The following is a 22,143-nucleotide window of genomic DNA, read 5'->3' as shown; positions in this document are numbered from 1 at the left end:
TTAACGATAGATGTTTTATTTTGGACCTGAGGTAAACTAACTCAACGTTGAGTCCGTTTGGCAACAGAAATACAAGTGGAATAAGCATATGTAAATTCTTAAAATTTTGAATTTTCCGTTTGGATGCACCAAATCTGAATTGGAATAGGAATAAAATATGAATACATATTCCAATTTTGATAAAAAATTGAACATTTGTGAATTGGAATACGAATTCCTATTCCAATTTTATTTATTTTAAAAAACATAAATTTTTGGGACCATCAAATTTTGAGTCCTATGTACCACATTTTCTATTCAGAATAAGTATTCCTATTCCCGTAGCCAAACGGGTACGTTTAAAAACTTTACGGAGACCACGTCAAAACCACAGAAAAAACTATACTGAGACCACGTCAAAACCACAGAAAAAACTATACTGAGACCTCAAAAATTTATCTTGAGCTGGAATATTTTTCGCGTAACTGACCTTAATTTAACCAGATCATATTAGAACAGAAAACCAAAGAAAAAGACAAGCTCAGCTGCCCCGAGAGTTCGAAAATGTCACTATCTAGAATTACAATGTTAAAGGCAGCGTGTAAAAGAAGTTAGAAGTGTTACGCCAAATGGTTTTGGCACTTGTTCCAGATGTTTTAGCGGTACAATACTCATCTTGTTATCAATGTCTCGTATTTTACTTTATCGTATTTGAGCGAAATGGTTTTCGTTGCACGGGCTTTAGTTGAACTGTACAATGTGTTTCTTCTTTTGTTTTGCTTTAGATATATGTTTTATAAATTTACTTAAATACTAGTTTTAGAATCAAGATTATGCCTTGAACTAAAAGCTAATGGTGTGGCGTCAAGATTAAGTTTTAGAATCAAAGATTATTTGATCTTTAATCAAAGTTGGTCTTGTCGTTCTGAATTATGGATGCTACTTGGGATGAAGTCGGTTTCCTGCACCTGATTGGCTCGCATTGCATTGATACCTGTTCCATCAATTTGAAGGTGTAAAGACATATATTCAGTTGAATTCGGGATTTTTTGATGCATAAATAATTTTTTTGGTTACCGGCTCTACAGGCATCTTTATCTGGTTGAAGTGAAGAGGAAGTGAGGCTGCAATGAGTACATCCGACCTTGAATTGGAAGAGGACGTGTTTATCATTCATAAGCACGAAAATCCTGAAAGATTGAAGAAATGGAGAGTGAGTGTACCTTATACCATCTCCATCCCCTCATTTGTGAAAAAACCGATTTTGCATAGGCCAAGCAAGTACTAATGGAATTTTGCAGTATGTTAAGATTTTTCTATGGGCGGTAAATTTAAGCAGATTTGACTGAAGTTTTCACTTCATAGTTTATACAGGTTCTTCACTGACGTTTTTAATCATTGATATCATAATAGCTAACGAGTATACCTAAATAATCCTTTGTAACTGTGAATTGTAAGATGTTTATAGAATTAGTCTGCTTTTGAATCGAAGAACTTTTTTTCTTCAGTTGCTTATTAGACTTGTCAAGTCTTCCTGTGCCCTTTTGCGAGCAGAGTCTAGCAAAATGGAAACAACTAGGTTGTGCACATCATTTAAACAAGACAGAGATCTATTTTCCAAAATGTACCGTGTTGTTGTTTGAACATGTTATAAAACCATTCATTCATACAGTTTATTAAGAAGTTTAAATGCAAATTATATGACAATTGTATAGGACCGGAATTCTTCCTCAAGTTCTGATATTTTTTGATCATGTTCAAATGGAGATATCCATTTAGCCAACAAGCTATTGGAGATGAACAATGGGCCTTCATGATACCTATTCAGGCATCATTTCTTCTTTGAAATCATACTAGCACTTGCTCCTTTGAAGGATGCAACAGTTACGCCCATAGTTTTATATATATATCAAATGTTGAGACTTTAGTGCTGACATGGAAAGTTTGCTCATAACATTTTGGGTGCATATTAAAACATTGGTAAGATAATTTTTATCTTTATTATTTTCGGGTGCATATTAAAACATTGTTAAGATAATTTTTATCTTTATTATTTTCTCTTCCTTGGTACCCATGGAAGACACCCTGTTAGACTTTTCCTTCATTGAAGTTCATCTTTTCTTTTCACTAATTTATCTTTTTCATAAGTTATGCAGTATCTTTACACCCGTTTTCATCCATAATGAACTTTATGAGCTCTTGGTCAGAATGGCTTGTGCTTTGATTATCCTGCTACAGGAACATTGGCATTGTTATTAATGAAGTACAAACTATTGTAGTGGTTTTCATCAGGATATGAGAAATGGAATGTGGGAGTATCCGCACTATCAAAATCGTAGATTTGGGATACTTGGCCCTTAAAATGGTGCACATGAATGTTATTTCAAGTTAACATGGAGGCTGCATAAATCTCAGATTGGTCTGCCCAAGTTCCATCTTTTGCTATTTTTTCACAGTATTCTTCAAAATTCATGTCACCTTTCTGAGAAAAGAAAGGCTCAAAGTTTGAATGATGCTCCATAATGAACTCCACAACCATACTGTGATACTTTGAGTGTTTCTCTTGATCACCTTCAAGTTGATCTGCTAGGGCTCTAGAAAAACAATTCCCATTTGGGAGCATTTCCACTATTCTCATTTGCAATCCATCTTGTTGAACCTTAATTTCTTCTTGGCCCTCCTCATTTTGTGGTTCATCTAATAGGATGCTTAATTGAGATTGCTTATCTTCCTCTTTGATGGGCATTTCTCATTAAGGAAGAGATGATTCCAATAAAAGACTTATTTAACATAAGTTCAGATAGATAATGAGATGTCCAATTCAAACTTACATACTATGTTACTCCAGGTTTCCGAGACGGGGGGATGTGGGGACGGGGAAATGGGTTTCCGGGACGGATTTTTTTTCTCGGAGGAGGGGATGGCAGTGAGAACAGATATATATAAACTAGGGAAAATTTAAAACATACAGGAAAATTTTAAATATTCATATAAAAACATGGATAACGCATGCTTATATGAATCATAGAACCTTAACATATAATGTTTGTGTTAAATAATTTAACTTTAGAGTTCACATGAGAGTGGAAATCAAACAAATTATCAAAACTGAAACATTAATTTTATGGGACAGCCAAGGGAAAGGTTTTTGGAAGTTTCAGAGTTTCTAGGACGGGGGGACGTGGGGACGGGGTCAATTTTTGCCGGAAACGCGTCCCCGGGTAACATAGCTTACATATAAACCATAAGCAATTATATTTCAAAAGAGCATAATGTTATTTTCAACTATTCTATAATGGTCTCAAGTTCTGAATAAATTATCAAATTCACTCGTGTGTGATCCTAGAAAATATGAAGACGATTAATTGCAGAACCAATTTAAGTGCAACCATACATAATATAAATTAGATGAATTGAAGTTTACGAACATGTAGACCCTAAATTACCTCTTACGGTGTAGGAGACAAGTAGTTACAGTTAGAAGTGATGCGAGGGCCAAAGTCAAGGCTAATACATCTTTGGTAAGTTGTGAGAATCAAGTAGTAATATGTCCTATATATAGAAACAACTTATATGTCCTTGGATAGTTTGAGGAACATGCAATTGCATGTCCACAATATATAGCCATGATTTTACTTGAGGCACTGATAGATACAATTTTTGAGATCTATTGTGTCCACATGCATGTTCGGTTAAACTGTTCCACATTCATTTTCCCTGTAACTCATGTGTTGTGGTAGGATCAATACAAGGTCCTAGTTCACCCACTAAGACACTCCTAGGCTTCTCTTAAGGTCCTTTTCTTTACCCTAATCTAAGGGAAACTCTTCTCTATTCCCTTCACCTTTGATCCTCACCAATCAATTTGAATCACTTCACTAACCTTGTAACTTCCCAAATGCCTTCTTTGTGTCAAATCTCCTATCCAACTTGTTGGTGTTTGAAAATGTTGTAGGTTTCCAATTACCCCGATGAGAACAAGATACATCTAGGGGCAGCTAACTCCCATCCTTAACACATCTTTTCAGACACCGGGCCAATTATAAGGCTAGATCCTTCTTCTACTTCAGGCTCTGCAAAACCTAGGTGGGTGGACCTTAGATTCAATCAATATGGTACCAGTGCAAAGACATATTCCTGAATCTAATAAGCAGATTTAACCCTTATTATTACGAGGTAATTGGTAAATACTTGCTTGTTAATAACAGAGACCGAAAGGTCAATTTATACAAAAGAATGAGACGATGTTTCCTTAGGAAATGATCGTAAAGAATAGAAACATTCTATTCCAGGGAAAGCAAAAAACAAAAGCAAACTAAAGCTAAAGATATTTACAAGATAACCATTAACTAATAATAGACGTCTTATCTATTATTGTAATACCCTCCCTTAATGGTTAATCTATCTAACACACCAAGCTGTCCTCTGAATTTGACAAACTTATCAGGACCAAGAGGCTTGGTGAGAATGTTTGCAGTCTGATCTGTGGTAGGAACATACTGCAGATCTATAGTCCCGTCTTCAACCAGCTGTCGTATGTAATGACAATGAACATCCACATGCTTGGTTCGTTCATGGAAGATTGGATTCCGTGCTAACTTGATAACGCCTTCGTTATCAACAAACAAAGTAGTCAGTCCTGCTGGTGACATCTGCATATCCCCAAGCATCCGATGAAGCCAGACAGCTTCACATCCTGCCTTAACAGTCCCTCTGTATTCAACCTCTGTAGAAGAGAGAGAAACTGCCTGCTGCTTCTTGCTGGTCCATGTGACTGCACCGGATCCCAAACTGAACACATATCCAGATGTTGACTTTTTATCATCAACAGAGCCTGCCCAAGCTGAATCTGTGAACCCACTGAGTTTAGGATTAGAACTCCGAGAATACAGAAGTCCATAATCAAAAGTGCCCTTCACATAACGAAGCACACGCTTTGCTGCCATCCAATGATCAGCCTTAGGAGCTGTCATAAAGCGTGAAATATAGCTGACTGCGAAGCTGATATCAGGCCTAGTAGTAGATAGGTAGATGAGGCTGCCTACTAGTTGCCTATACGTAGTATCATCAACGGAAGGAGAATCAGACTTGGCTGATAACTTGAGACCTTTCTCCATAGGTGTAGATGCAGGTTTGCAATCCTGCATTCGGAATTTGTCTAACAAGGCCCTGACATATTTGGACTGAGAGATGAATATACTAGAAGACTGTTGCCAAACTTCAACACCTAAGCAATAATGCATGAGCCCAAGGTCAGTCATATCAAAAGACTGGCATAAGTGTTGTTTGATTCCTTGAATCAAAGATGCCGAACTGCCAGTGATGATCAGATCATCCACATAGATAACCAGAAGGATGATGTCACTGTCAGTAGTCTTGATGTACAAATTTGAGTCTGAAGAACTCCGCTTGAAGCCTTGATCACTGAGGTACGTATCAATCTTGATGTACCATGCCCGAGGGGCCTGCTTCAAACCATAAAGAGCTTTTACCAATCTGAGAACCTGATGGTCTTTACCAACAACCTTGAAACCAGGAGGCTACGTCATGTAGACCTCTTCATGGAGATCACCATTCAGGAAAGCACTCTTTACGTCCATCTGATGGACCTTCCAGCCAAACTGTGTTGCCATGGCTAGGACTAATTTGATGGTGCTCATCTTTGCAGTAGGAGCAAAGGTCTCCTCATAATCAATGCCCTAACGTTGAGAAAAGCCCTTTGCCACTAAACGAGCCTTGTACTTATCCAAAGTACCATCTGATTTGTATTTGATTTTGTAGACCCATTTGCAGCTAATGGGTTTCTTCCCTGGGGCAAGATCAGAAAGGACCCAAGTGTTGTTCTTCAGCAGGCTCTGGTGTTTAGATTGCATGGCCTGTTCCCACTCTGGAATTCCTTTAGCCTCGGAATATGTTTGAGGTTCAAACACACTGTGAATGTTGGCCATAAGAGCAAAGTTAACAGAATCTGTAGTTTTGCTCTTTTTCTGAGCAGTTCTCCCATCAATGAGCTCATCATCATGAAGATCAACAAGTGTCTTAGCCCACCACTTAGGCCGGAGAGGAGAATGACCAACAGTAGTACTAGGAGATGCTTGATCAGCAGGATCCTCATCAGAAGAATTTGGATCAAACTCAGGTGAAGCATCTTCAAAACGAGGTGATCCTGCAGGAGAAGCCGGAGGTGTCTGTACAGGTATCACTGGCAGGACTGGAGCCCTCCCATCAGGTGGACCTAATGGAAGCCGAACTCCCAAATCATGAACTTGCATAGGCTGGTCTGCTGGATCAGGAACAGGAGAAACAGGCATGAATGGTCCTCGCTGCTCATCAAAGACTACATCGCGGCTGTATATGAGACGCGATGTCTCAACATCAATTAGGCGGTAGGCTTTGTGAAGACTGCTATATCCAGCAAGCATCAGTTTCTGACTCTTGGCATCCAACTTGGAGCGTGAAGCATCAGGGATCCAAACAAAAGCAAGAGAGCCAAAAACCTTCAGGTGACTGATTTTGGGCTTGCGACCTGACCAGGCCTCTTCCGGAGTTTTACCTTTGACCGCCACTATGGGTGACCGGTTCAACAGATAAACTGCAGTGTTAACTGCTTCTGCCCATAAACGCTTCGGAACATGTCTGTGTTCGAGCATGGAACGAGCCATCTCGGTGATTGTCCTGTTCCGACGTTCAACTACACTGTTCTGTTGTGGCGTGTGGGGTGTGGTGAACTGGCGTTGGATGCCATGTGTATCCAAGAAGCTGGAGAAAACATTAGAACAAAATTCCCCCCCATTGTTTGATCTAAGAGTAATAATAGATTTCCCAGACTCTTTTTCAACTAAGGGTTTAAACTTCTGAAATACAGTAAATGCATCGGATTTCTTTTTAAGGAAATACACCCACATTTTTCTACTGAAATCATCTACAAACAACAGAAAATACCTGTACCCAAGAACAGAAGGAGTGGCCATAGGGCCGCAGATATCAGCATGAACAAGCTGAAGTACTTGAGAAGCTTGCCAAGAATCGCCACTCGGGAAAGGTGTGCGATGTTGCTTCCCAGCCTGACATGCGTCACAAACTCCAAGGTGTTGAGTTTGAATCTCTGGCAAACCAAGAACAAGCTCATCCCGAGCAAGTTGTGAAAGATAATGCACATTTAAGTGCCCATATCGCTGATGCCAAAGTGTGCTGATGGAAGATTGCCTAGCAGCCATAGCTAAGTCTTGAGAATCACCAAAATCAGTAAGTCTGAAAAGACCATGATCCTCAAGACCAACTGCAACAGTAGACTTAGTCGCTCGATCAGTGATGGTGCACTGATGTGCATTGAAGGTGACTGCCAAGTGTGGAGAATGTCGCAACAGCTGACTGACCGAGAGTAGATTTAGTTCCATCCCTGGAACGTAGTACACATCAAGGAATATGAGCTTCCTCCCAACAGACTGAATTTGAATGTTGCCTTTACCAACAACCGTGTACTCTTCTCCACCACCAAAGATAACAAAATCTGAATAAGGCTAGTAGTCAGTAAACCAGTCTCTGCGGTGAGTGAAATGTCGAGAGGCACCTGAATCAATGTACCAGGCAGATGACTGCACATGATCTGCGGGTCTTTTAGCCATGAAGGCGTAAAAAGCAGATTTCGCCTGCTCAGTGTGCTCTGCACTGTTCGCTTTGGGTTGCGAACCTGATTGAGATTGGGTCCTTAGGTTTCTTACTGATCTCACCAAATCTCCTAATTAGGCCTTGTAGCCTTAGAGCCCCCAATTAGGTCTCCTAATAGGGATTTTGAGCAATAACTCCTTAAATTTCTTAACAAATTGCCAAACCAATCTTGGATTCCGACACCCTTTTGGACAACCTTCAAGATTTAATGGGTTTTAGATCCCCAACTTGTTCATACAATACTGTAGCAAAATACCCCTATTTTCAAGGGTTTGACAGCAACCAGTGATAAATTGGATACAATGGGCAACCAAATGGGCTCAACTAATAATGAAACTCTGACCTAACGACCTCCACTCAATGTCCTACACCTTCATCTTCTTGATTGGCACAAACCAATCCCTCCATCCTAGCTTTTAAGCACTGCAACATTTTCAAACACCTAACTCGGGTACAACAGTCTCGCCTAGGGCTTGATTGGAAAATAGCAAACCAACTTGTAAAGCTCCCTAAATGCATTTGTACAAAGTATATACAATGCTCTTCTTGATTCCAAGTGGCCATAGAAGTTCAATCATTCAAAATCAAGAAAGAGCCATAACTATGCTTCCAACTACTTACAAAACAATGAATAGGGCAGTATGAAGGAATTTATAGAACACCTATCAAACTAGTCGAACTTGTAAACTCAAAGACACTTCAAGAAACTAGATTCAACAAGCTTTTTAACCATGTAAACATAGTAACCTATTCAATCCATTAAAGTGTGGATCATGGGTTTGAACGCATGACTGTAACTAGTTACTACAACTTGCTCTTTCCTTCAAACACAATATCTATACAAAATGGATGCCAACCCTTGTCCTGGGTTTGAAAAGGTGTTATATAGGTCTTGTGCACATGTGGCAACTAACTATGCTGCTCCCCTAATTGATCTTGTTGGATTTTGCAACTTGTTGTCAAGTTGTCATGACAACTTTGCAAAGTTGCAAAGTTGTCATGAGTAATTTTGCAAGATTTTGTATTTTCTTGCTTCATATCCTCAACTTGATCAAATGTAGTGTAATTAAGTTCAAAAATGCTAACCAACCTCATTTCACACCTTTTCCACTATTTTGACACTCTTGGTCAACTTTGACCATCTTTGACCAACTTAGCAACATTGTGCAATTTGTCACTAAATGGACAACTTATTGACTCCAATCACACACACACCTATCAACCTAAACACAATGACTCTATACCACACTTGGGACTTTATTCTAGTCCTTATTGCCTAGTGGTTGGCTAAAACCACCTACAAGCCAAAATTTGCTTGAATATGTCAAGTTCCTAGGTGCTCCTGCACCATCATGATTCAACAAACTCATAAAATAATCAAGATTCCAAACTATTCTGAGCAATTTTATCACTTGTCCTTTCATACATGTAACATGTAATTTGAAGCTGTGCGATTTACATATATACGTGTTGAAGCAAGCTAATCTATCTGAATAGTCTTATAGTGACAAACTCTCTACAAGAGTGGAACTTCCTCAGCACGATCACATCTTTTAAATGTTGTACACAATCTTTGATGTGCCTTGTTCCAAGCCTTCATGTTTTGTGAATTGCAGTGAAAGTGGCGGTAAAGGATGTAAAATACTGCATTCACATAAAACATGAAAGTGCTTTAGCACTCACCTATTCCATCTTCTATGGCCATTTTTAACAATTTTTTTTTCCATATTGTGTAAACCCAAATAAATTATGTGCATATCCTATGAAAACAACTTTTTAAAATGTTTCTGTTCATGCACAAGCGAAGAAGAAGCCGGAAAGGGTTGTGGAATTTAGCTTCACACATGCAATGTGCATTAGTGTGAAAGCATTTTTAACCGTTCATTCTGTACATTACTGCAGTCACATTTTGACCTAAAAAAATATTGTAGCAGTTTGAACAGACACAAAGATCCTTGAAAATTTCATCTATCGCGTCCTAGAATGCTTCATCAATTAAAGACTTTGAGTGCTTTCTCACTATATCTGCACACAGTTCGCAATCAATTTATTAATACGCTTTTGAGGATGGGTCAATCACTGCATTGCGTTCGACATAGTAATCAATGTCCGCATTTCCGATACTGATTTTTTGTTTCATCAAATTTAAAATATCATTTTGCCTCTGGCTCCCAAACTCTATTCCAAAGTTCCTTGCACAACCATACTTGTCCACCGTGCATTTCTATTAAAATCAAAAAACATTTAAGCTTAAGCGCACTACTTGTTCTACTTTGTATTGAAGTTTGAAATATTTTGATTTTTAAGAAAAACAATATTTTAAAAAGATTTAAGAAACCAAATCTTATTTGGAAAACTCAAGGGACAAAATAAAATATAAAATTCAATTATAATCTTATTTATATACAAAAAGTAGGGAATTTTTATAAGAAACCAATAATAGAAAAAGGTTAAAGGAGTCCAATTTTGAAGAGAAAACTTTAATTGACCAACATCAAAATTCAAATTCAAATATAATTACAGTTCTATCTCTATAAATAAAACAGGGAAAAGTATAAAGGAGACAAATTTGACTTTGGAAATTTGGGTGGCTAAACACACTATCTAAAATTCAAGATAATGACATTCCTATTTCTATAGAAATTAGAAAAAGAGACACAATCAATTTAAATATAATTACAATGCTTTAAAGAAAACTGGGAAAAGTTTAATTCAAACATACAAAAATCATTGGATATCTTCATTCCTTATTTATGATCTTCACCTTCCTTCTTTTCACAATACCCTAGATATTGTCTCCTTTTTCCTTTTCTCTCTTCCATTTATGTTGCTTGCTCACCATTAGATCATACATAAATAGATGTCAGCGTTACACTCATATAAATAATACAAATAAATAAAATTAATTTCTTATTTATCAACTCTTTGATAATCTAATTGAAAAAGAAAAGAGGTTCAAGAGCTTCCCCCTAGATTGTTTTCCCTTCGCTATCACTGAAATAGGGCTCCATCACAATTGTAGGATGATGTGTGTCTAGATGTTTATTTGCAAGAAGAATATTATGCTCATTTGTTTCCTTTTTAATCTTCTTCCCTATTGAACTAAAGAGTTTACAACCCTTTTGCTCTTCCTCATTTCTCTCCACTATTTTCCTTCACACAAAGAAAGTTTTCCATTCAATCTCCTTTTCTTTTTCTCATCTTAATTCACTTGGATATTTGGTATTCTCCAGCATCTTCATATTCACTTGGCTGTTTGGGATTCTTCAAACACACTTCCCTATTCTCTTCTTTGCATTCACTTGGCTATTTGGGATTTTCATCTCGATTCACAAACAGTGGATGGTTTTGCTCATGTTCTTCTTTATTTTTCTTCACACATAAACTAAACACCGTAACTTATTGCTACTATGTTGCTTTGGTCTGCGCCATTACCCTGCACAAGTGAAGTATTCAAAAATACAGAGAGAAGAAAGTTGAATGATTTCGATAAAACGATTCTACTTGAACAATATAAAGGCTTTGGCAAGCATGGAGGATGCGGTTTTGATGCTCTCATGGTAGGTGATAATTGAATCTTGATTCACATTTTCAGTTATACGAAACTCCTCACAATAATAAGGATGATTTGCACTATTCTTGGTGGTAGAAATTATTTTGTTTTTATGCATCGTAACTTTGCTTAAAGACTGACAGAAAGTATTAAAGTTGGATTTTGATGTAGCTTGGTAGTAACGCTCACAATATTTTAAATAGAAAGAGATCAGCAGGGTATGCTCCCAGTTTTTTAAATTGAGTGAAGTCAATGAAGTAACACTACTATTAAATTTGGATTAATATAATTGTTCGCTCTGTTACAATGGCATGCGATGATAATGAATAGAACGAATCTCTTGACCATAATCTACAACTTCTAAATCACCACACGCTTTGAGAATACAAGGGAGTGAATAATTGTTGGGAAGAACTCCTCTGCCTCACTCTTCATATGCGTGAGCTGTCAACAAATTGCCAACATCAAATTGATGATCATTTGTACCAACCTCGCGTGGCAGGCTTAGTATTTGGTGCACAATTCTCCTTGTATTGTTGTGCCTTCCTTGGTGAGCTGTTTTATCATTATTGTACAATGGTCTTACTCATATTAGCGTGATGGGTTGTCGATTCTCACTTTTCACACCGGCACCAGCATATGGGTTTCCCATAACAATTACGTGGAAGTTTTCTGAAAACATGCTACAGCATCTGGACACTCAACCAAATACCAGCGTGGCCATGTATTCGGACGAAATTTTCAAGCCAGTTCTGGGCACCATTAGCTTGCTTTTCCTGGCATAAGACAGTCAAATTGTCTGAACAATCTGACAGTAGTCTCTCAAGGAGAAGAGCCTATGGGCTAATAATATTTTTTTTGACTTGAACTATTGGCAACTAACGCTGGGTGTTAGTCTCAATCTCTTGTGACAGGCACAACAATTTCTAGTAAACATTGAATGCAAAGTTTGTTGGAGGAGCATGGTTTATGTTTATTTACTTAGGAAAATTGCATTCTTTCTACTGTCATGTTTGGTAGCAACCCTACTATGATTGTACACCTCATCCAAGTCATTGTTGGATGTAGGTTCTGGAAAATGGGAAAAAAACACAAACAAACGAGGGAAAAGATCATGAATGATATAATTATCTCCTTTCTTAGTCCACAGGGAGGGGTTGACTGTTTTATACACTTTTCATCAGATAAATGTCCCGGGTTCAAATCCTGCTGGGCCAAGAGCTTCAAACGGTTTTGCCCTCATACATATTTTACAAACAAAAAATAAAATAAAAGTTCTTGCTTCAAAACTTTAGTTCCAGCAAACCTTTATAGTTTCAATCAGTAAGTTATCCAACCACACGAGCCTCTCTGTTCAAGAAAATATATTACATATTGATATTGTTTTGCTGGTTGTTTTTCCAATTTGTTTCTTGAACATGTTTGCATGCAAATATACAGTACTTTATTTGTTATTGTACATCCGCCTTGTTAACACGATAATTTTCCTATTGGCTTCCTATTTTCGTTTTCACTCCATGTATTCAATCTTATGTAATATAGTTGCTCTTAGGCTGCATGGTTTGGCATACAATGGATGGCATTTATCATATTATGTTCTTGTAGAAGATGTGATGAACTTGGTTAGTTATAATAGAAAGTTTCCAGTCCCTAATTCATGCATGGCATAGCATGCTAGTACCATAAATAAACATAATAAGCCCCTTAAATGGCTGTAATCATAACATAATTCTGAATAAAACATAATTGTAAGCTCCTTATTAGCATCATTTCCTGGTAACTTACTTAGAGATAATTTCCTTGTCTTGACTTTCTTGAATCGCTGGTATGAGTTCATGGGCAATTGTAAGTTCCTTGTTAACATCTGTTTTAAATTGTGATGTTTGGATAGGTGATTGGGTTTTCCTTCAGTTTCTCCTTTCTGAGTAGCCCTTTTGTAACTTTGAGTTCTTCCTCTAATTATTCCTCTATCATGATTTCAATTTCCTTTAGGCAAGGACTCCATCCTCAGATCTAAGTGGGCTCTAGAGGAGTATCATTTTGTAGTCCTCCATCTACCCAATCTTGTTGAAGTTGATCTTGTAGATCAACTAGAACATTTCCTTCTTGATGTTCTACTCTAGATTGGAATGTTGGTATATTGGTCTCGAACTTGTTGCAGGTGTATGTGTAATTGCAATTTCATTGTTGATGGATTGATCTCACTTTCCTTTATTGCCTCCCTGGTTGCCCTTATAGATGCTATTATTGTTTACTTGTGTTAGCATGTCCACAAATTAAGTGTTGATCCATCAGGCATGTGTTGGCAGTCATGTCAACTCAAGATGGTTGGTTGATCATGGTTACATCATTGAATTGATAAGATGCTATGTTGATCTATTCATTAGCCAGCTTGCAGATATTGCTTAGTTACATTTATACTCATATCATTGTGATTGGAAGCTATGTTATCCTGAGTTTCTGGGACATGGGGACAAGGGGACAGGGAAATGGGTTCCAAGATATTTTCTTTTAGCCGGAGCAGGGGATGGCTATATATATATATATATATATATATATATATCTGATTTTTCAAACATACTCATGAATTTGGAAGTGTTATTTATCTTGATTAGAGTTTTGTTGACATATACATTAATGGTCATATTACTATTAGGATTCAGCTGTATGGTTTTTGAGTCAACTTATATATATCTCCTCCTTATCAATATACGGTAATTAGATCATTCTTGGCACTTGGAAACAAGGATAAGGTTTCTCAATTGATAGCATTGAGATCACAAGTTTCCTTAATTACAGATGTTATAGTGCTTTCATTTTGAAGGTGAAGTTTAGATAGTTTGAAAGTTTCACTATTTTAACATTAAATTTTCTGTTCTGCTCAAAACTCAGAATGTTGTTATTTTTTATGTGATTTGTACTTCTTAAAAAAACAAAACTAATGGAGATTTTGATGCTAAATTGCAGCAAGCAACATTGGTTTTGAATGCTACACGCCGGTTCCGATACACACTAAACCTGGAGGGAAATGAAGAAGCAAGAAATGTGCCTTCAAAAAGGGTCAGGTCAAGCACTCAAGTCATACGGGCAAGTATTTTTGATATTGCTATGCTTTCTTTCATTTATTTGAAAATTCTTTTGTGTGTTCTATTTCATCAATAAATGATTCTTCATTCTTTGAACTAGAGATTAAGGTATTATCTTTCAATAGTATACCGATTTTTGCAATGTTCTAAACAAACATTGTATAGTGAAACTTTCCATGCATTATTCCTGCTTGTGCTCACATTGTTCTTCCTGAATAAGTGATACTACCTTTGCACAAATAATATATTTCTAGATAAACAACACTGAAATTTACCCTCTTATTGTATTGGTAGTTACAAGAATAGAATATAAATAAAGTTTTCCAAATTAACAGATAGCTGCCATTTAAAACAAAGTGTGAGGTGTATTTCAAGGCATCATATACCCTCATCACTTGGAATTTTCCAAATATAGCTGAAGGGTGTGCTAGATGTAATAACCCTAATGGGTTATAAGTTCAATTTAGGATGTTTGACATTTTGTAAAACACTTTGCATGCAAGCTCTGGTAGTATTGTAAGAATCCCTGCTGGATTTTTCTCCTGGAAACTCAACTTTGGACCCTTGACGTTTTGTCAGTCGTGAACTAAAGTCTGTTCTAAAATTTTGAGTTCCAGTGTCACAGAACACCACACGAATCCCAACTACTATGTATAGGAATTTTGCCAGTCACTTGTAGGGTTATAACAAGATGAAGTAATCCCTTATACCACAGAGACAATTCCTTAAACACTAGCCGTGCAATCTATCCTTTTTATCAATGATCAATTACAGTGCAGATATAGACATGAATTTCCAAACACACTTGCAGGGAATTTAATTCTTCCAAACTATAGCTGTGGCTTTCCCAAAACTGACCTGGGTTATAATCAGCACACCCAACACTAGTACGACACCAAAATGTTGTTGCTAATGGCTGTATGGTACCCTAGAATGATGTTGCAGTCCAAAAGTAGCACCCAGTTTTTCACTTTCAAAGAATAGCTTTAACTTGTTTGTATTTTTAAATTTTACGATTTGTATGGCAATCAGTAAATGTAGATGAGTTGATAAAATTGTTGTTCAGATTCCTTCAGACCTGTATGGTACTCTTAAAACCTTCCAAACTGATGATTTTTGTTACCAGCAACACGTTTATAGCAGTTCAAACAATGGCACCACTCTAAACCCTCCAATTTGAACTCTCCTTGGCCCTGACAACTTCAAATCTCAGCAACTAGAAAAATGAAAAATACAATATCTCTTGAGAATTCGGACTTCAATCCTCCTGACTGTATCTTGCAATAGGGAGAAGAATGTCAGCATAGAGGGATTTTTTCCTTGAAGTCCACGAGAGAAAATCTCCACAATGTCGCTCATTTTTATATAATATCTAAGAATTCTGAAAGAGAGCTCTTCAATCTCTTTCATAGCACTTTCTTAGAGCTCAACCGCTCATCTTGACAATGTGGAATAAACAAAATCAGTTTTTTGTTCCTACCTATAATTTCCTGTTTTTTGCTTTTTTGCCCCTATTTTCCTGCGGCTGCTTTTTCAGCGTCTGTTTTACTATGATTGCTTTAAAAAAAATATTTCTATGCCATGTAACATGATTTTTTGCTGTAAGTCCCCAATAAGTTTTATTTATGCTTCCCATGTCTTATATAATAAAGGGGGGCATTTAATTAAATATTTCCCACAAACTATAGACTATGCATTAATAAGGTTAAATAATCATATTTAATTTTATTAATGGATGATAAATTATTTCAATGATAAATAAATGTTCTTGTCGATATTTTACCAATTTACATTGACATGCCACTGCAAGTGGAAATTCAATATGCCCATAATGACTTACTATAAATAGTGAGTATGCCAAAAATTGCCCCAGATCACGTCAAAATGAACTGCAACAAAAATTGCCTAGGCCAAAAAGCCTCTAAGTCCCTTTTATGTCCCAGCTTGCCTACGAGACCATAGGGGTTATTGACAACGTCATGTTGTGAGCACTAGAAATGGGATATTATGAGTCATAACAACAATAGGGGAAATTGTGGAGGGAAAGAAGGACAATCTATCAATGGATGTCCTAACCATAGGACACCCACAAAAATTTAAGGCCTATACCGATCTTTGCCATAAGGATTGAGCAACAAGAAGAGATGCTGCCCACCTCGGTGGAACTTCTAGACCAAGGCAAGATTGGATTGATGGAGGTCTTTAACTTGAGATGTTGCTTAAGGACTATATGGTCTTAAGGATTAAACACATGCCTAAAGAGTTAACCGTGACAATCAGTAATTGGAGATGTTACAACTCATTAATATATGTGTAGATATAGGACATTTTGTGTAACGTTGAATGAACTCTACTTTTTAATCAATAGTTTTTATTTGGGCTTGATCTATAATATTTTTAATGATAGGAAATGGTTGAAGCTTGTTGTGGGCTTGATGTTTTTCTCACCATGGACGATATTTCGATACTTGAAACCAATGTTATAGGACTCTGCAAGTCCCAAGCCAAGTTAGGGCTTCAAAGTTTTTTTGACTTTGGACTCTAATTCGATCAAGTCTTGTTAGAGACATTTTTTGTAACGTTGAATGAACTCTACTTTTTTATCTATGGTTTTTATTTGGGCTTGATCTATAATATTTGTAATGATAGGAAATGGTCGAAGCTTGTTATGGGCTTGATGTTTTTCTCACTATTGATGATATTTTGATACTTGAAACCAGCGTTATAGGACAGCAAGTCCCAAGCCGAGTTAGGGCTTTAGAGTTTTTTGGCCTCTGGACTCTAATTCGACTGAGTCTTGTTAGAGTCCTATAGGACTCATAGAGTACATGGACTCTTCTGACTCAGAGAGTCCTGTGACCATGACTTTTCCATGGCCAGCTAAGCCACAATGTAAAATATAAACATTTTAAAGTTTTTTAATGATTTGTTTGACTTACATGATTGTATTGCAATATCAAAGTCCAAAAATTTGTAATGGTGATTCTCAATAAGGCAATTTGTAGTAAAAAATGTCTTGCATGTAGAAGGTATAAAACATAACAATTTGTCTATAAAGCAGATTACAAATAGGATTTCACTAAAAGTTTTACCAAAAAAGTAGTGTTGTATCATAGACTATATTACAAAGTCCAAGAACTAGGCATTAAAAATTAAAAACAACACTATCAAATTTGAAATCAGTGCGACAAATAAAATGCTTAATTGGGCATCTCCAGAACAATAAAAGAACATTTTTAAGGTTTGTAAAAAATTGAAAAAACAAATGTCTATTAAAGCGGCCATTTGACAAAGTTAAAAGATGATGATATTTGAGCAATGATGTAGTTGTTACCATTCCAAAAATTCATTATGATCTTCTAATCTACTAGAAATAAAATATTTAATCGAAGCAGTTCTGAAACAACTTGCTTGGTAAAAGGGTATAATATGATTAAAAGGGTATAATATGATTTTTTTTGTAAACACTTGATAACAATATGCCACTTTGAGGGAGCAACCCCATAGTCCACTTCAAGGGAGATATCACCAATAGTCTTCAACTAAACATAATGCTCAACATGATGATAATAAATAATGTATACCTTCTTTAATTTTAGTTTAATTTATTTCCTTTAGAAATTTGCATTGATATTTATGTGATCAATGTAAACTTGTGTATGCATGCAAAGTAGCTTCTATTTATCTCAATTATTATATCTTTGATCTTAATTGACTAAATGATGCATGAAAAAAGTCTTAAATCCTTAAAAATATTTGAATTTCTTGGGTTTTCCATTTGCCAAGTCCTTGCCGAGTCTAAGTCTGAGTCCGAAACCACCTTGTTGAGTCCGAGGCAAGTATGAGTCTTGTAACTATGCTTGAAACTTTATATGTTTGATCGCATCATCATTGCTATTGATAACCTGGATTACTTATTTTATTTTCTGATGAATGCAACATGCTTATTTGACAAATTTAATTTTTCCATTCATGTTATGGACTTAAAATGGTTTTTCTCATTTCTGGGAGTGTTGTTTTTCATTTATTTACAGGCTGTTCAACTTTTTAGAGAAGCCGGTGCTAGGGCTACAGATGGTATGTGATTCACTGTCTTATTTTCAGGAATGCTATAATGCTAGATTTGGGTTGCATTTTCTTCTCTTTAGGCCAAAGCCTTGTTATGTTGGCATTGACGTTCTTTTTCTTGGTTTGATCTGTTGCATATTTCCTCTTTTTTGAAGGGTAAATCCTGATGCATATGATTTTCGTGTAGTTGAAATTGAAATGATTTTCCTGACATACCAAAGCAAAGTTAGCTGACCTCTTAAATTTTCTTGCACACTCTCTCCTCCTTTTATTTTACTTAGTTGAAGAGAAAAAGGAGGTAGGTTTGTTGTTCAATTTGAAGAAATTCTTATCTAATGTTTTGTTTATATAGATCTTGTGATTAAATATACAATTGTTGAATATATCTATTTTTGGTTTAATGCATACAATCAGCTGCAATTTCTTTGAATGGTAAATCTTGGTGCATATGATTTTCATCTAAAACTGAAATGGCTGTTTTCTGACATGCCATAGTAAAGTTGGTTCAATCTTGAATTTTCTCTTGTTCTCTCATTTTCTTCTTCCTATGTGCATGAAGAGGAAAAAAAGAGCCAAGTATGCTCTTATATTTGAATAAGTTCTCATCTAATTCTTCACATTTGAATCTCTTGATTAAATATGCAACTATATATGTTTGTTTGGTTGTGTTTGAGCTGATGAATTTTTTGATAGAAAGTTCTACATTTAATGTTTTAATCTTTGGTTGGAAGTTACATTCTTATTTTCAATTTGTAGAATCGCCACCAGCAAATGGCTTTGGATTGGGACCAAGGAAACTGCTCAATTTGGCTAAAGGGCAAGAGCTGAATTTCTTGCAACAACTTGGTGGGGTATGCTTTATTTCATAGAGCATTAAGTTTGTTCTTTTTTGAAGTACTTAATAATTAGTAATTACATTGCAGAAATTGAGGTTCAAGAAATGCATTTGATCAGGATACATTTTTGTTTCTGTCTTTGGATCATAAGAAGAATGTGTATTACATAGTAGCATTAGTCTGTAGTTCCATTACTTATATATCAATGCACACAATTTTTACATGTAAGTTAGAAGCTGTTAGATTGCAATGTCCAAAGAGGGTTTCCTATGAACATACAGGTACAAGTTATTAGTCATTATGTCCAAAGATGACTTTGCATGAGCATACACATATGTTCCTTCAAATGAATACCAAGTTCAATCAGTTTCTTTTTTTTTATTGCTGTGTATACTAATTGTCAGGTCCCTGGATTAACATCATCAACGAATCTTAAATTTTTTCTTTGTTGCGTTAAGCAGTTAAAACATCAGCCCTTATTGATCTATCCCAATAATTATTCAAATTTTGTGCTAGATTTCAATGAACATAATATCTACATAGGACTTTGGCCTGTTACAAACATTCTAAGTCAACACAACTAATTAGAAATATAATGATGAAGCCATCATGACTAAAATCTATACTTGGGGAAACATCAACAACCGTGATCTATGCTAAATCTTGAAAATAATTAAAACTTAGTGTAAAAATAGTCATGAAAAGGGCAATCTTGTCATTTCCATAAGATAAAATCTATTTCTCTTCCTTTTAGACTTCTATTTTAACCCATATTTATATAAGATACTACTCTTCACAGATTACCAGGGAAATTGTAGAGAACTTAGGATGAAAGAGAAGAAGCGAAAGCCTAGATTCTCCTTGAATACTTTTTGGGAATCTGGAGTTATAGGAAATATTCTTGCTTAAAAACAAATTGAATAATTTTTGAAGGTGAGGACTTAGTGTAGAATGCATTCTAGTCTATTGCAATATTTTCATGTGTTATATCTTAATATCTTGTGCTTATCTGCATTTGTAATCCAAAACGTTAATGCCAAAAAACAAACACAATCAAATCCAGAAACAGCTAAAAAAGTTTCTATGAATGTCTTATGTTTTACTCTTCTAGCATCTCATGTGAACCATAATTTAAAAATTGAACCATAAAAATACAAATCACATACAAGCAAAGGAAGTGCATTAGGCCTGAACATATATAAATAATCATCACATTATACAGTTACTGTGTTTTGATCTCCATTTTCTCACAGTTCTTATGTTTGGTAGGTTTCGAATGTTGCTAAATCACTAAGATCAGATTTGGACAGTGGACTAAATGAGGATGTTGATGACATGATAATGCGGAAGAAATATTTTGGGGAGAACAATTACCCAAGAAAGCATCCAAAAAGCTTTTTTGTAAGTAACCATTGAAATTTGAAGACCAACAGACTTTTTTGCTAATCTGTTGATGGAAATCAGTAGTTTTATTATTATGATTTTTTTGCTAGATGATTTCTCTTTCTAGGAACAATGCTGACAGCATGTGATGCTTTGTAGGTCTTTGCATGGGAAGCTGCTAAGGATACAACACTTATTATTTTAATGTTTTGTGCAGCAGTCTCTCTAATAACTGGGATGACTTCTAAAGATGAAGTAATTTTCTTAAATTTAGTCTCTCAAAATGCCATTCTTTGTTTGAATTATAGTACTTATTTAAAGTATCAAAAGAATCCAGGGTTCCATTATGCAGAAATTTCGCTACATATCAATATGATGAATACTCAAATAATACCAATAACAATCAACTCTGCACAGAGGACGTATCTTTCTATCTATAGACTGCTAATAAGAAAGGGACTAAAAATGTTTCCCAGTGATCAACTTACATCTGGTCCATATGCCAGCCAGATCCCAAAAAAAGGCAAATGAAAAAGGAAGAATGAATTGGTGGAGAAATAACTTCTAAAATTGTTGTCAAAGTAAAATTGTTTCATCACATTATTAAATTACATTTTTAATTTATAGGAAGCATAAAAAGTCAACATTTTTTTAAGCTTTTTCTGGTAGATGTCCTTTAAGTTGGATTGAGAATTTCCTTAGTAAAATTGTCTTTGTGTAAAGTTTCTTACCAGATTTCAAATTCGAGGCTAACTGATGCACAACTTTTGATTGGATGTATGAACACTGATGTCAAAGAATAGGTTTGCTCCAAAATTTGTATATGTTAGTACAGAAATAACAGAGATAAGAAAATGTTCTTGAACTTGAAATGTAAATTGATCATAATTGATTTCGATGCCTTGTTATGCCGGGCGGATCAAGTATACATATCACACGGAGGGGTGTGAGGATGAATGGGCATGTCTCTGAATGGAGACATGAACATTCACCATCACACCGGTACGGTGTTGGTTAATCATGCCCGATTTATTATAGACTTAACACAAGTCTTAATCATATATTACCAATTTTTATGAACTGCAGCCTGATATAATATAGGTTGATAGTGATCTTAAATCAAAGGAAATAAAATAAGTTTCGATCATGTCTAAAATGAAATCTCAGACAATATGTATATGATCATCGGTTTCAATTGTGCAGAGTTTTATATACTGCTATTATATATATATATATATATATATATATGCTGATCACAGTTATTGTCAGACCGAAGCTACATGCTTTAACACTCCCTCTTAGCTAGGGAAGACAAAGTGCATATATATAAGCTCTCCTTATTTGAAAAGCGATATCATCTAAATATACTTAAGAAAATCAAGTCTCATGATATTTTTTCTAGTTATGGTGTGTATACAGATATCAAGTCTCATGATTTCTACCATAAGAGATCATGGTATATTCATAGATATCATGTCACATAATATCCACCATGAGTTTGAACATATTGATCTTCAACAAATATCACGTCACATGATATCTATCAACATGCTCTTTTAACTATCATGAT

General features: G+C 35.7%; 1 protein-coding gene across 5 annotated transcripts in view; it reads left to right on the top strand.

Moving 5' to 3' along the window:
- The first annotated feature begins 334 nt into the window (after positions 1 to 334).
- Positions 335 to 22,143, top strand: part of LOC149552499 (calcium-transporting ATPase 5, plasma membrane-type-like) — a 325,070-nt gene continuing 303,261 nt past the window's right edge. For 2 of the 5 annotated variants that reach the window (XR_016352944.1, XM_089788078.1), the window contains exons 1-7: positions 857 to 992; positions 1,068 to 1,192; positions 14,168 to 14,287; positions 18,321 to 18,363; positions 19,111 to 19,205; positions 20,460 to 20,591; positions 20,733 to 20,828. Coding sequence is in view for 4 of the 5 variants with exons in the window: in XM_089788078.1 (XP_089644204.1) it covers positions 1,109 to 1,192; positions 14,168 to 14,287; positions 18,321 to 18,363; positions 19,111 to 19,205; positions 20,460 to 20,591; positions 20,733 to 20,828 (570 nt within the window). In the remaining variant the exon portion in view is untranslated. Of the gene's footprint in view, positions 993 to 1,067; positions 1,193 to 14,167; positions 14,288 to 18,320; positions 18,364 to 19,110; positions 19,206 to 20,459; positions 20,592 to 20,732; positions 20,829 to 22,143 lie in introns of all 5 variants that reach the window. The other 3 variants (XM_089788076.1, XM_089788075.1, XM_089788077.1) reach the window with 3 other exon arrangements.

The sequence above is a fragment of the Cupressus sempervirens genome, chromosome 6 (genome assembly GCF_028749045.1).
Source record: "Cupressus sempervirens isolate cs-2001-9-10 chromosome 6, ASM2874904v1, whole genome shotgun sequence".
NCBI lineage: Eukaryota > Viridiplantae > Streptophyta > Pinopsida > Cupressales > Cupressaceae > Cupressus > Cupressus sempervirens.
This window is presented reverse-complemented; position numbering and strand designations above follow the sequence as displayed.